The sequence below is a fragment of the Megalopta genalis genome, chromosome 3, assembly GCF_051020955.1.
Source record: "Megalopta genalis isolate 19385.01 chromosome 3, iyMegGena1_principal, whole genome shotgun sequence".
Taxonomy (NCBI): Eukaryota; Metazoa; Arthropoda; class Insecta; order Hymenoptera; family Halictidae; genus Megalopta; species Megalopta genalis.
In genome coordinates this window covers 25,286,301-25,300,861 of record NC_135015.1, presented here as the reverse complement: position 1 = coordinate 25,300,861, position 14,561 = coordinate 25,286,301, and the positions used below count along the sequence as shown (strand labels likewise).

The 14,561-nt window shown below is 41.3% G+C and overlaps 2 protein-coding genes across 9 annotated transcripts in view; one reads left to right on the top strand and one right to left on the bottom strand.

Moving 5' to 3' along the window:
• Window positions 1-1,653, top strand: part of LOC117221957 (uncharacterized) — a 94,989-nt gene extending 93,336 nt beyond the window's left edge. Inside the window, exon 5 of the mRNA XM_033473341.2 lies at window positions 898-1,653. Coding sequence (XP_033329232.2) covers window positions 898-1,104 — 207 coding nt within the window. The 3' untranslated portion in view covers window positions 1,105-1,653. The remainder of the gene's footprint in view (window positions 1-897) is intronic.
• msi (RNA-binding protein musashi) overlaps window positions 1-14,561 on the bottom strand; it is a 241,959-nt gene that overhangs the window by 55,084 nt on the left and 172,314 nt on the right. The gene's annotated exons all lie outside the window — the stretch shown is intronic.

The window sequence follows — 14,561 nt, the reverse complement described above, 5'->3', positions numbered from 1 at the left end:
ATTCCCACCACGGTGCTTGAATTCGCGGACCATTTTTCCTCGTTTGCGAGACACGCCGCCGGCCCCTTTTGATGTCCCGTTCTCACGGCCCTCGGTGGACCGAAACGCGACTAGAAAGAGCGTCGAGCATGAAGAATAGAGTCTGATTTCCTTGGAAGACGCTCACCGGACGATTTCCCTGGACGGACTTCTCGCGACGCGGCGTCCTTTTTTTTCCTATCGAGAAACTAACATAACCAGAGAGAGACCTTTCGGCAAGTTTCTCGTTCAAGACGAGACACGACCGCCGTGAAATGATCACGCGGATGATTATTCGGGATGCAGGAGGCTCTGGGTTTAATATTGACAATGGAGGACACAAAGTTAGGGGTCCGTGAGAAGGGACGAGGGCGCGCGGGTCGATGGGGTAAGCAGCTTATTGCGAGCGACGCGGTGCGGATTTTCAGCAACGTCGCTGTTTGACGTTGACTTCTATCCGATAGCGTTGAGTTCTAACAGGCGAAACAAGGACCCAAGCACCGGAAAGCTTCTTTTCTCGACGCGATAGAGCCTCCTCGGCTGCCACGTGAACGTCGCAGCCAGTTCCGTGAATTTTTATGACGCCTCCTCTCCCGGAGGGGGGGGGGCGCGCACTCCGAGTAGATCGACAGAATTTTTTATCAATTTCGCAACGGCTTGTTGAATTGCATTCGCGAATTTTCTGTCGCGCGTTATTTATTTTACGACGACAACCGGAAGCGAATCGGCGAAGTGCCAAACAATGTTGAAATCGATGAAACACAAAAGAATGATAACGGAAATGAATCGATCGGATACAATGGGGCGCATAATTATAGACTCGAAGTAACTTTTTTAGCGTACGTTCGAGCGACTCAAAACGCTCGTTTCTTTTTCCAGCTGAGAACGGTGCAGGAGGTGAAACCGGCCATTCACCTGGACAATCGATACAGATTAATGAGGCACGAGCAGATGCTGAACGATGAGGGCTGCAAAACCGATAACATCGGCGAGGACGAGACTGCTCCTCCGACCAATATGAAGGAAGCCATCGAGAAACTTCAGAGGGAAGGACGTGGGAGTGCGATTCCTAAGCTGTACCTCTAATTTTCCTGCCCTGTTCGACCAAGTGTCCAGATACTCGGAAATTATTCCGAGATTACTCCCGAGTTCATTCGAATTATTTAATCACTCCGAATTATTCTGAATTATTTTGAATTATTCTGAATTATTTTGAATAATTCTGAAATTACTCTGAATTATTCTGAAATTACTCTAAATTATTCTGAAATTACTCTAAATTATTCTGAATTATTCCGAATTTACTCTGAATTATTCCGAAATAACTCTGAATTATTCTGAATTTACTCTGAATTATTCTGAATTTACTTTGAATTATTCTGAATTTGCTCTGAATTCTGAATTATTCTGAATTTGCTTTGAATTCTGAATTAGCTTTGAATTATTCCGAATTTGCTGTGAATTCTGAATTATTCTGAAATTACTTCTGTACCGATGTACATCGTACGTTGCCAAATAAAATCCTAGTTGAAATCACTGAATATAAATAGATATGAATAAATGAATGAATGAATATAAATAAATAGATAGAAAAATAAATGTATAAATAAATAAATCGCTAGATAAATAGATAGATACATGAATATTTAGATAAATAAATAAATAAATAGATGGATAAATAAATGGATAAATAAATGGATAAATAGATAGATACATAAGAAACGAATCCGAAGGAGAACGCTTCGAGGTCGATAAGTCGCGTCTTGGACTCGGCCAGAGGGAGACAGATAGACAGCTTCGGAAGAATAATTTTCCTCGAGGATGTAGGCCAGCTCTTTTTCGTCGAGGAGAAGGAACTATATTCCTCTCGGAGGACAGCAGGGAACTATATATGTTGTGTTAGTAGCCGGTCCCGGGAAGATGCTTGTCTTCCAGCGACGCCAGGTGCTAGTTTGCAGAAAACGAGAGGCGAACGACCCGACACCCTTTCCCCCCTTTTGATGTCCGATGGTACACGACGGTGTACGGGCCGAGGGCAGCTGTTGCACGTTCCGTCACGAGATTATAAAGCTGTGCGTATTACCGTGAACCGACGGATTCAGCGAAAATTATGTTCGCGCCGAACGCTGTCCCGCACAAAGCCCCCGGGCAGCGTTCCTCGCCCCCTTTCTACCCTTTTATTCCCGAGATCCATTGTCCGAGACCGGGGCCGTCGATACGCGATCGTAAATATTTCAGGAAAATGTGTACCTATTATGGAACACGCTTTTCAAATTAATATAAGATTATCGTTAATTTCAAATTCGTCCTATAAATCGTTGCATTTCATTCGAGTTTGATTCATTGTACTTTACTTTCTTGTTTTATCCCATCCATTTTATTTCATTGTACTGTATGCGATGTGAAAGAAGAACAAACTTATTAATAATCAATTAAATGATTTATGTATTTAATAATTTCATTGCGTTGCGAATACGTACATTCGCCTTAAACATCTGTTTCCACGTTCGATTGTCGCATAATGGTAATTACGTGAGCGAATCTACGAAGAACAATGTTCAAAAAGAAGGGTAGAATTTTTACATCCACTTTCGCACGCTCTATCCAATTTTTATTCTATTTTTCCTGCCACCGTTTCGAGAAGGGGTTGAAATCGCGGCGACGTTTCACAATAGGTACATTCACCTTAAACATCTATTTTCACATCTGACTGTCGCATAATGGTAATTGCGTGAGCGAATCTAGAAAGAACAATGTTCAAAAAGAAGGGTAGAATTTTTACATCCACTTTCGCACGCTCTATCCAATTTTTATTCTATTTTTCCTGCCACCGTTTCGAGAAGAGTTGAAATCGCGGCGACGTTTCATAATAGGTACATTCACCTTAAACATCTATTTTCACATCTGACTGTCGCATAACGGTAATTGCGTGAGCGAATCTACGAAGAACAATGTTCAAAAAGAAGGGTAGAATTTTTACATCCACTTTCGCACGCTCTATCCAATTTTTATTCTATTTTTCCTGCCACCGTTTCGAGAAGGGCTTGAAATCGCGGCGACGTTTCACAATAGGTTCATTCACCCCAAACATCTATTTTCACGTCTGATTGTCGCATCACGGTAATTGCGTGAGCGTGTCTAGAAAGAACAAAGTGTTTAAAAAAGAAAAGGGTACAATTTTTGCATCCACTTTTTTCTCTCCATCGTTCGCGCCGCCGTTTCAAGAAGAGCCGGCGATCGGGCGGCGTGTTTCGCAATAGGTACTTTTGGCTTACGAGGCAACAACGTTGTCGCCGGTAGACCGCGGATCTTTACGCGACTGAAATTATTATGTCGGTCGTAACGCGCGCGGCCTAATTGCCGAGGAACGGGGTCCAGCGGCGCATCGGGGCCCGACTCGCGCCGGGAAGGATAAAATCGGCGCGGAGCGGCTAGAGCTGTCCGCAACGAGCGGATAATTTCGCGGCGACAAACGATCTCGGCCGGCACGAGGTATAACCCTGCGCTATAACGTTCTATAACGTACTACTTCGAATTAGTTCTGGATAATTTCCAGCGCTACGTAGGAACGGAACGGTCGTGTAGTTCGCGCGCATAAAATGTCCCCGGTCGCCGGCCGCTTGGAAAATCTCCAAACCGGCGGGGAGGACTTCGGACCGTCGCGCAGTCGGCCAAATCACGATTCCAGCGAGATACGAAAAGTCCATGGGATCGTAAAATTTTCGTTTCAACAAGATCCCAGGTAGCCGACAGCTCTGCCTCGATATTCCTCCCTGGGCGTCACGAACTCGTCGGGAATGACGAATCTTTTCATTTCTTTAGCATCGCTGGGTCTGTTTGATATATTGCTTCGTAGTACGTGTAGTTTTGTAATTTTTTTTCTAACGATATTGTAGTTGTTGATGTTACTGTTATTGCAAAGTTCATAGTTCTTGCTCGACGCTGGAACCGCCAAACCAGACGAAATTACTGATTTCGAATACTTTACTTATAGTTATTGATGTTAGAAGAATATGTTTGTGCGAGAAATTTTTGGGGAAACTTCTCTGATCAATCATATATTATTATAATAATAATATAAAGGTAATATATTATTGTAATATATTATAATGGCAATATGAAAGTAATATATTTTTTAATAGTACAATTTATTAATATAATATATTATAGTGGCAATATTACAGTAATATATTAATAGTGTAACTTATTAATATAATATATTATAATGGCAATATTAAAGTAATATATCAATAGTATAAAATATTAATATATCATATTATAATGGTAACATAATACTAATATATTAACAGTACCGATATATTAGTATAATATAAATATATAATACAATATATTTTACACTGGTAATATGAAAGTAATACATTAACAGTACAATCTATATTAACATAATATATTATAATGTCAATATAAAACTAATATACTAACAGCATTAATATATTACTATAACACAGTATACTAATAATATAAAATCAATGCATAAACAGTATAATACAGTAACACAAAAGTAACATATTAATAGTAAAATATATTGAAAAAAAATACCGCATACTAACAGTAATATATCTCCCATATTTTTCATATTTTTCAAGCAAGTGGTCACATAACGTCAGCACATTATGGAATCCCTATTATGTCAGTATCTCTCACGGTTCGAAGGTCGCGTACAAACGTCACCAAACGTCCCAATCCGGGCCGCAATGCTGAATTCTGCGAACAGCGACCGAAAAGGCTGGAGTTGCCGAGAGGCTTATCCTGAGAGACTAACAAGTTAGCGGGGCCACAAGGGCGGGTCGCCGTGATCGAGCCAGGTGCTAGCCTCGGCCGAAGGTGGGTAGGTAGGTAGGTAGGCTAACGACGACAGCTGTTACTCGGCCGGGGTCTATACATCGGCGAACTGTACATTAGGAGAGCGCGTGTTTCGGGGCACCTCGACGAGGCGAGAGAACGACGACGAACCACGAGCCACAGGGCTGGCTCTCCTCTCCTCGAGGTTAGCCCGGCTTAGGTGGGAGAACCTGGACCGGGCCGACCCGGCATCGACATCGTCGTCGGGAGCACCATGTGCCCGGACAAAGAGCTTATTCAGCCACGGACAATAGCCTCGGCTGGCCGGGCCTTGTTGCGCGCTGCTGCCTCTGCACATGCCCTAGAATCGGCGCTCTCGCTGAAACCACTTTTTTCCTGCCGGCCAGATACACAGAGCTACGTGTATCGGTTAATTAGTGTCGGCGCAGTTCTTGCGATAAATCGATCCGCGGACACACCCCCGTCCCGCTACGCCACCCTTGCCGATTGCTGTATCGACGCGGCTCCGAACGTTTCCGTGAAAAATTAATCGGGACCGCTCGCCACCCACCGGCTAGGCCAGGGTCGGTTCTGACCCGCCGGATCCCGGATGGAAAACGGTCAATCACGTTTGCTTCCACTTTCGACGTCCGGCCTGCTGGGCGCGACGTGCTTCCTCTGACGCGACGCACGATTTTTCGGATGCTTTTCATATTTTATTCGATGTTTTTTTCGAAGGATTTGTGCCAAGAGTTTATTTAAAGGATTTATTCGACGAATTTGTACGAATCAAATTGTATTCGAAGAATTCATTCGACGAATTGATACGAATAAAATTGTATTCGAAGAATTCACTCGACGAATTTATTATGAATCGAATATCATTCGACGAATTCATTATGAATCGGATATCATTCGACGAATTCATTATGAATCGCATATCATTCGACGAATTCATTATGAATCGAATATCTTTCGACGAATTCATTATGAATCGAATATCATTCGACGAATTTATTATGAATCGAATATCATTCGACGAACTTATTATGAATCAAATATCATTCGACGAATATATTCGAATGATACTTAAAAAATGTATTCGAATCATTCGAAAAGTGCCCAACTCAGCTCGGAGATCGAGCTGAGAGAACGAAAGGAAAACAAAGAACTAAAAAAAGAGGAAAAAGGACGCCGAGAGAGAACGAGAGAGAGAGAGAGGATTTCGTTGGTTCTCTCTCTGCCCCTTTCGCAGTCCGTTTCGGAAGGTCTTTTAGCGGACAATTTGCGGGCTGGCTCTCGGTTCTGTTACGCGGTGAACGAGACGCGAAAGCGAGAGCTGGAGACCGTGAGGGAGAACGAGAGCAAGAACGAGAGCGAGAACGATAGCGAGAGGTGAGGTGAGGCGAGACCGAAAAGGAAAGCGAAAGAAACCGCTCGCCGGAGAAGCGAGAAAGTGAATCGAAGAGCCAAGCTCTGGCCATGTGAGAGACCCGTCCTCGTCCCTGCCCCCCTCGATCCTTTTCCCAGCTGTTCTCTCTGAGCATCGAGTGCGATCGCGATTGCAACTGCAACTTATTACGCGTGACGGCGATCTTTCTGCACCCGGCCTCGAGAGGGGCCCGGTCGGTCGATTCACGGGACTCTCGCTTTAAATCTCGCTAATTTCCCGAGTAGCTCGCGAGGTGTGTCCTTGGGTGGAGGCCATTTAAATTGCGGCCGGTACCCTTCGCCTGTCCCATCGGGCCAGCGAAGGATGGATTACGATTATTTTATAGGAAAGGATAATAAGCCGCGCGTTATCGAGGACGACAACTGCTTCGAGCGGAATTAGCGGTGAACACTGCGGTTTGTCGATCTGCCTGATTGCAAGGGTACACGTTTATTTGCGTTAATTCTACGCTGATGAGCAAGATCGTAACACACTGGCTGAATTACCGATTTCGGTATTTAATATTATGGTTTAATTAAGTATGTATCACTTAATATTGTGGCTTAATTAATTATATATTACTTAACGTTACTGTTTCATTATCTATGTATTATTTAATATTGTGTTTAAAATTAACTATACATCACTTCGTATTATGGTTGATTATAGTATACCCAAGTACATTTTATTAACTATGTATTATTTAATGTCGTGGTTTTATTAATTACAAATCACTTGATATTACGGTTTATTGTAGTATTTCAAAGTACATTTTATATAAACACAAAATTGTCTACTTTTGGTAACATTTTCATAAATTTGGTAACAAATCCTTACGCGTTTCTAAATTATCACAAAATAATTTAAATAATTAAATTAATAATTAAGCGTGCACATAACTATAAGATATCCCTTGCAAAAATAAAAGAATACAATTTTTGGAAATTTTTATTCTCTTATCGAACAGCTGCTTAAAATTGTTATTCTGCGCAAAAAAATCCCACAGTCTAGTTATAACAACCGAACAACAAATTATTATTTATTTACTGGCAACTAAGAGCCTCTCAAATCGTACAAATGAGACACACACGCAAAATCCGAAGCAAAATGCATGAAACAGGGAACAAGATTTTATACGACAGGCACGTAATTAATCGATTAGGGGGGTTTCGCCATTTTCGACGCATCGAAAATGCTACGAAAAATATCGAACTTCGTCGCAGCAACGTTAAACAGACGGGCCACCCCACGGCTTTTATCGCGGGCCGAATGACACGATTGCTCTCGCGGCCGGAAAAAATCGAATTTTCATTGCGCCGCGTTCGATTGTGCACCGCAGACTCTTTGGAATAGTTAAACTACCGAATGCGCGGAATTTTATTTCCGCGGATACCGGCGCAGCCGGAATAAATTACTCCGATTTTTCGGGGGAAGGGGGCAGAGGGAGGGCAGGGCAGGGGGAACCGTCGACTGTTGTCTTTCACTGAAATTCGCGATTGGGAACGCGTTAACTCGACACAACGGAACGCCGACGCAACGGTTCGTTCGTTCGTTCGACTGCCGTTCGGAGGCAGTTTTCCGCGAACAAAGCTCTCCCAATTAAATCACGGCCGAGCATCGCGAACGGCGGCGCCCACGATTCCCGGGTTTAATTGATCGCGCGGATACCGCGAGCTGCCTTTGATCCTTTATCTAAACACGGATTAACGCTTCCTTATCACGATACGCTCTCCTCGGAGACTCGCGTTCCGCGTCGGCTTTAATCGGTACGATTAGTGTCACGCGAGCTCTGCGCGCACACACATACACACGCAGTGCGCGCGCGCGCGCGTCTGCAAACTCGCTTTTGCGGAAGGACTTTTCACTTTCGCGGATTATCGCGCGGCGAAATTCGAGCCGGCCGTCGTCGTAATCGTCGCGAACGATTGCTCCTCGTTGCATCGTCGCCGCCGGAATCGCCTACGTTCCTTCTATTACGTATTCCCCGCATTCTTTCGTATCCGCGCCGCTACGAGCCACTTTCTCGCTGCAGCACGTAATAGAAAAATCCTTGCCCCGCCTTCTTCGAGGAGCCGCGGCTCCGAGTCGATACGCCGCGCCGAGAGAGCCGCCCGACGAAATAATAGCGTGCACCGAGATTTATTTTAATGCCGAATTTAACTTATCCCGCGCATTCCGCGACGGGTTTATACGACGGTTTAGCGGATTAACGGGCCACTGGCTTGCATTTTTTAACGTTTTTTAACACTTTCATTTGACACTGGTTTTATCGAACTGGCCAGAAGACATCTTATTATTAGATGTTTTAATTTTACGCTGTTTTTTATGAAAGAGGTGAAAAGATACCTTTGTGGATACCAATTTGACGATGTTTTTAGCGTAGAGGTGAAAAGACGATTTTTAAGATTTTCATTTGATAATAATTTTAGCGAAGAGACCGAAAAGCACCTCTTGAGATTTTAATTTGACACTGTTTTTACCAAAGAGGTCAAAAGATACGTAAAACATTTATTTCTCACTGTTTTTATCAAACGGGTCAAAAGACGCCATTTTAGATTTTAATTGAACGCTAGTTTTACCAAAAAAAAGTCAGAAGTTACCTCATAAAATGGAATTTTTCAATAGAATATTTTAATAGAATTTTCATTACAGTAAATAAATTATGCGAATCACAGAACTGTTTGTATACTTTTGGTGTAATTTTTATTACAACAATAGCCAATAAGATTGACCCATTCGCAGCCAATGTTACTAGATTTGAAGCGAGTCTGCAGGGACGAATTTTGATTAGAAACACAAATATACTTAATTGGAGAAGATCGAATCAATTAATCAGTCATGACGAGTATACTCGTCAAAAACAGCAAACTAGTTAAAAAGAACACATACTTTGATCGTCATTGTTAAATTATACATTTATATAAAAGCATTGTATTATAAAGAAATGCAACATTCTATGTCTTGACGAGTATACTCGTCGCAACAGCTAACCAGTATAAAAAGAATATCTATACTTCAACAGTCATTATTAAACAATATATTTTATAAAAGCGTCGCATTATGAAGAAATTCAACATTTTACGTCCTGACGAGTATACTCGTCACAACAGCTAACCAGTTAAAAAGAATATCTATACTTCAACAGTCATTATTAAACAATATATTTTATAAAAGCGTCGCGTTACGACGAAATTCAACACTGACGAGTATTTATGTATAATTTAACCTGACGAGTATACTCGTCAACGAACAATCAACTAGTTAAAAAAGAAAAAGGACACACACCTTGATATCCTCTATTAAATTACACGTTTTCCAAAAGTGTTGCATCACGAAGAACTGGCAACATCTAACCGTTACGACGAGTATACTCGTTAAAAAACCAGCCGACTGATTAATTGATGCGGCAGAGACAAAGGTCTGGCTCCGACGTCTCGAATAAATATTCAAACCGCGATCCACAGTGCTCGGAACGGCGCGCGGAAATCTCTTGTGCCTTTTCTGCCGTGGAGAGTAGTCTTACCCCGTGATCGAACACGTTCGATGATCGTTAGGGGATCGGTTCTGGACATCGCGGCACAATTAGCAGAGCAGCTGAACGGTAACCTTGCGAGTGTTCCGCGGGACGAGCTGGTTACCGAATAGTCTGATAACGAGCTGGTTAATTAATTACGCGCGGCGTGGACCGATCGTTATGACGCAAATTGTTGCGGAGCTCGCGCGAGAGCCAACAACCGTGCAACCTCGCAACCTAGCGCTTCAAATAACCGGCGAATAAAATGTGGCACGGGTCTCTCTCGGCTCGTTTGCGTTCGGCATCCGCGAGCCCTCCGCCGCCCGATGCACCGCGGATTCGCGATTACAACGACCTGGAGAACTCGCGAGCCGCGATTTCATCGCGTATTCGACGCGGCGGCCGGCTTTCGCGGGCAGCGGCGCTATCGAATCCCGCGATGTTCGTGATTAATGGTTACGATTATCGAGCAACCGAGCAGTCTACCATGATTGCAATTTTTTCTGTCAATTATTATTATCATTTTAATTGCAATTATAATTATAATTATAATTGTAATTATAAATATAATTGTGATTTTAATTGTAATTATAAATATAATTGTAATTATATTTGTAATTATAAATATAATTGTAATTATATTTGTAATTATAAATATAATTGTAATTATATTTGTAATTATAAATATAATTGTAATTATGATTGTAATTTTAATTGTGATTATAAATATAATTGTAATTATAATTGTAATTTTAATTGTGATTATAAATATAATTGTAATTATATATAATTATGAATTGGAATTGTAATTATAATTGTAATTGTAATTACTGTGTGACAAACGATTATTTTGATAATACAATTACTAAATAATCAGTCATTGATGAATAAATATAAATTTAATTTAACAGGTAAAAAGCTAATTTCGTAGTAACAGAACGAAAGAAATAATATTATATTTAATTAATCGCAGTTTCAGTAATCAATAATCATGTAATGATTACTTATTTCGATTGCGATCAACTGAAACATTTGTTCAGCATTAAAAATTATATGATAATTGCTTTCCTTTGTATTACGTTCAATTTTGTTCGTGTAACTTTATTAACAGATATTTATTAATGATACCTCGATTACATAGTAATCGTAATAATAAAAACGATCATTGCGTGATTACCGTTGCTGCGTTAGAGCGATCGTTAATCGTGTAACCGTGTTGCAATGATCATTAATCATGTAACTGTGTTACAGTAGCAATTAATCATGTATCTGTGTTACAGTAACGATTAATCGTGTAACCGTGTTGCAGCAGTTGATCATTAGCAATAACTACGATGCTAATCAAAACACGGCAATTACATAATACGTACAATAATAATTACTAAAAAATCAAGTAATCATTAACGAATAACCATAACTAATCGAAGCAAACGTAATCGTCGGCGACGATTGACACGGTAATCGTTGATCACGCAACGACAAATTCTTTTCTATTATATAACAATTAACTGAAAAATGTTGGTGTTACGATAGTCCATCTACGATGGTCATTTTCGTCGGAAATGTGTTAACAACGAGATGCATTCGCAACGAACGAGATTGAGATTACTGATCGCGGTTATTTCTCACCATAAACGACAAAAGTGGTCGGAAAACGATCGATCTGCAGTCGAACTATGCGGCGAAACCCGGCTGTTTCTCGCGCGAGCCACTCGGACACGAGAAAATCGTGGAGGAACACGGCCGCCGTCCGGCGTGCGGTCACGGAATCCCATTGTTCGGTGTACGCGTCCTGCACCCGAACGGAGAAAGGAAGAAAAGCGGCGAGGCCGGGGAGACGCTAAACAAACGAGAAAACAGCAGGTAGGGACTGCGAGAGCGCGGCGGTTGGCGAGGCCTGGAGAATCGAGAAATCGAGACGAGAGGCGAGCTGAGAGAGAAAGAGACAGAGAGTGAAAAGGAGAGAGAGAGAGAGAAGGAAGGGAGAGAAGAGAGTGAGAGTGAGGGGGGAGAGAGTGAGAAAGAGAGTGCAGGCGAAAGAGAGAGCAGGGGAGAACGAGAGAGCAGGGGAGAACGAGAGAGCGCGAGGGAAAGAGCACGAGAGGGAAAGAGTGCGAGAGAGAAAGAGCACGAGAGGGAAAGAGCACGAGAGGGTAAGAGTGCGAGAGAGAAAGAGTGCGAGAGAGAAAGAGCACGAGAGGGAAAGAGCGCGAGTGAGAAAGAGAAATAGAGAAAGAGCGCGAGAAAGAAAGAGAAATAGAAAAGAGCGCGAGAGAAACAGAAATAGAGAAAAAGAGAACAATAGAGCAAGAGAACAATAGAGCAAGAGAACAATAGAGCAATAGAGCAATAGAGCAAGAGAACAATAGAGCAAGAGAACAATAGAGCAAGAGAACAATAGAGCAAGAGAACAATAGAGCAAGAGAGCAATAGAGCAAGAGAACAATAGAGCAAGAAAACAATAGAGCAATAGAGCAAGAAAACAATAGATCAAGAGAGCAATAGAGTAAGAAAGCAATAGAGCAATAGAACAAGAGAGCAAGAGTGAAAGAGAAAAAGATAAAAAGAGAAAAAGAGGGTAGAGGGGAAGAGAGAGGATAAGAAAGAAAGGTAAAGAAAAAGAGAAGAGGTTCGGCCGGTGTATAGACCCAGGGAGATCGCGGTGCGAGCGGGAGAGGAAATAAAGAAAGGAACAAAAATCGAGCGAGGTGAAGGAATGCTCGGCCTTGGCGCCTGCTGCTGCTGCTGCTGCGAGAGCTCCAAGGAGCCGGCCTTTGGCTCGAGAGAAGGCTAAGGATAGCTAGTCAAGAGGGAACAGGCTCGTCTCTTTCGTGTGGGAGGACCGACGAAGACGAGCCGATCGCGACAATGGAATCCACGGCCAGCCGAGACCTCGGGTTCGCTCGACCTTGGGACCTGCGAGAGGCCCTCGTCGTCGGCGTCCCAGAAAATCGACTCATCCGTGAACGAAATCGGTGGTCGACGAGACGAATACCACTTGAATTCGGAGAAAAGTAATTCGACTCTGTTTATTATTCTAACTAATTTATATTAATAATTGATTATAATTTGTCATTCTTCTTTGGTTCGCATTGCATATTCTTTTACGATAATAACTGATTTATTGTAACTTATTATTTTTCTTTAATATAGGCATTGCATACTCATTTATTACAAGAATTATTATTATTATAATTTTAATCATTTTTCTTTACTGTGCGTCGTACGTCATACGAGTCTTTTTTGTAAAAAAATATATCCTTGGTTAGAGAAGTTTCACTAAAAATTTCTCACGGAAACATTTCCATAATATTAAGAACTGTAAAAGAAAAAATGAATAATCAGTCATTTTATATTGTTTCGACAGTTCTAGCGTTAATAATAAAACAATTACTGTGAACAATGAGCAGACATGCAGCGCTTTTTAGACCGAGTAAAGAGCAAGTAAATTTAATCTGAATTCCTACTGCCGACAAAATTCTTTGTTTTAGATTCTATTAGGGGGACCGGAAAGTAATGTCGTTTCTGCGCATATTTATCTGTTTGAATTTAATGTAAACAAACGACATAACTTTCCGGTCCATCTAATATTTTATTCGCCGATGTTGCGATTCATTTCGAAAGGGTTGTTTTCCCTTCGATCGTACAATACATTGTCAGCGTTCCTTTTTCCCGTGAAGCACCGTTGTCTCTCGCGAACGAAACATCGTTCGACGGAATACAAGATCGGTAAACGTTCGGCAAGGGATCGGGGCAACGGATGGACGGCAACGTCTCGTTGTTTGCTAATTGAGCGGCATGCGTCGAACGGAGAATCCGATTCGATATTTCATCGGCGCGATAACCGGCCGACGTTTATTAGATTCTATCGCCAATTCCGTTGAAATTTATTCCGACAGCTTTAATAACGACCAGGCGACTGCGCGATGAATTTCAATTGAATGCAGCGCGATGCACCGCGGCCGGGCGTCGACGCTGCGCCGCCGATGCTGCTGCTGTCCCGCCGCTATCAAAACAGACGTTCCGAAAACGTGCGCCGCGGTCGTTTAACCGGCCCGCACCGGCCTGGAAATCCGCTTTCCGTGGCCATAATTCAATTTCTTAAGTTTGATATTGCAAAATCGATTTTGTTGCTACAAAGCGGCGAACTGGACCGCGGATTTTGCAGCCGAAACGAACACGCGGGTCACACGAAAATATGTCTTTACTTTCTTGGTTGATTGATTATTGATTAATACGTGAGATAATTAATTACGCGACGCAATGATATTCGGTTTTAATTATGAAATAATAATCGTACGATGAAGTATTCGTTCGAGGCATTTTTGCTTAAATATTGATGAAAGTGTTAAAGTTACTTTCAGTTTTATAGACAGCCTGTATGTTTAAACGAAAACTTGACGAAATATTTTACTCGCGTATTTCTATATTAGAAACAATTAGGATACAGAAGTGTACGAATATGGTATTTTAGATTGTAAAATTATGTAAATATGATATATTATATTGTAAAATTATAGAAAATAAAATTATGCAAATATGATATATTATATAATAATATCATAGGAAATAAAATTATGCAAACATGATATATTATATAATAATAACATAGGAAATAAAATTATATAGATGTGATATTTTAGAATATAAATCAAAGAAAATAGAAAGACCTAGATATATATTTTATATAATAAATCATAGAAAATAAGATTATACAAATATGATATTTTATAGCATAAATAAAAAAAAATAAAAAGAGCCAGACATATCTTATATCATAAATCATAAGAAATA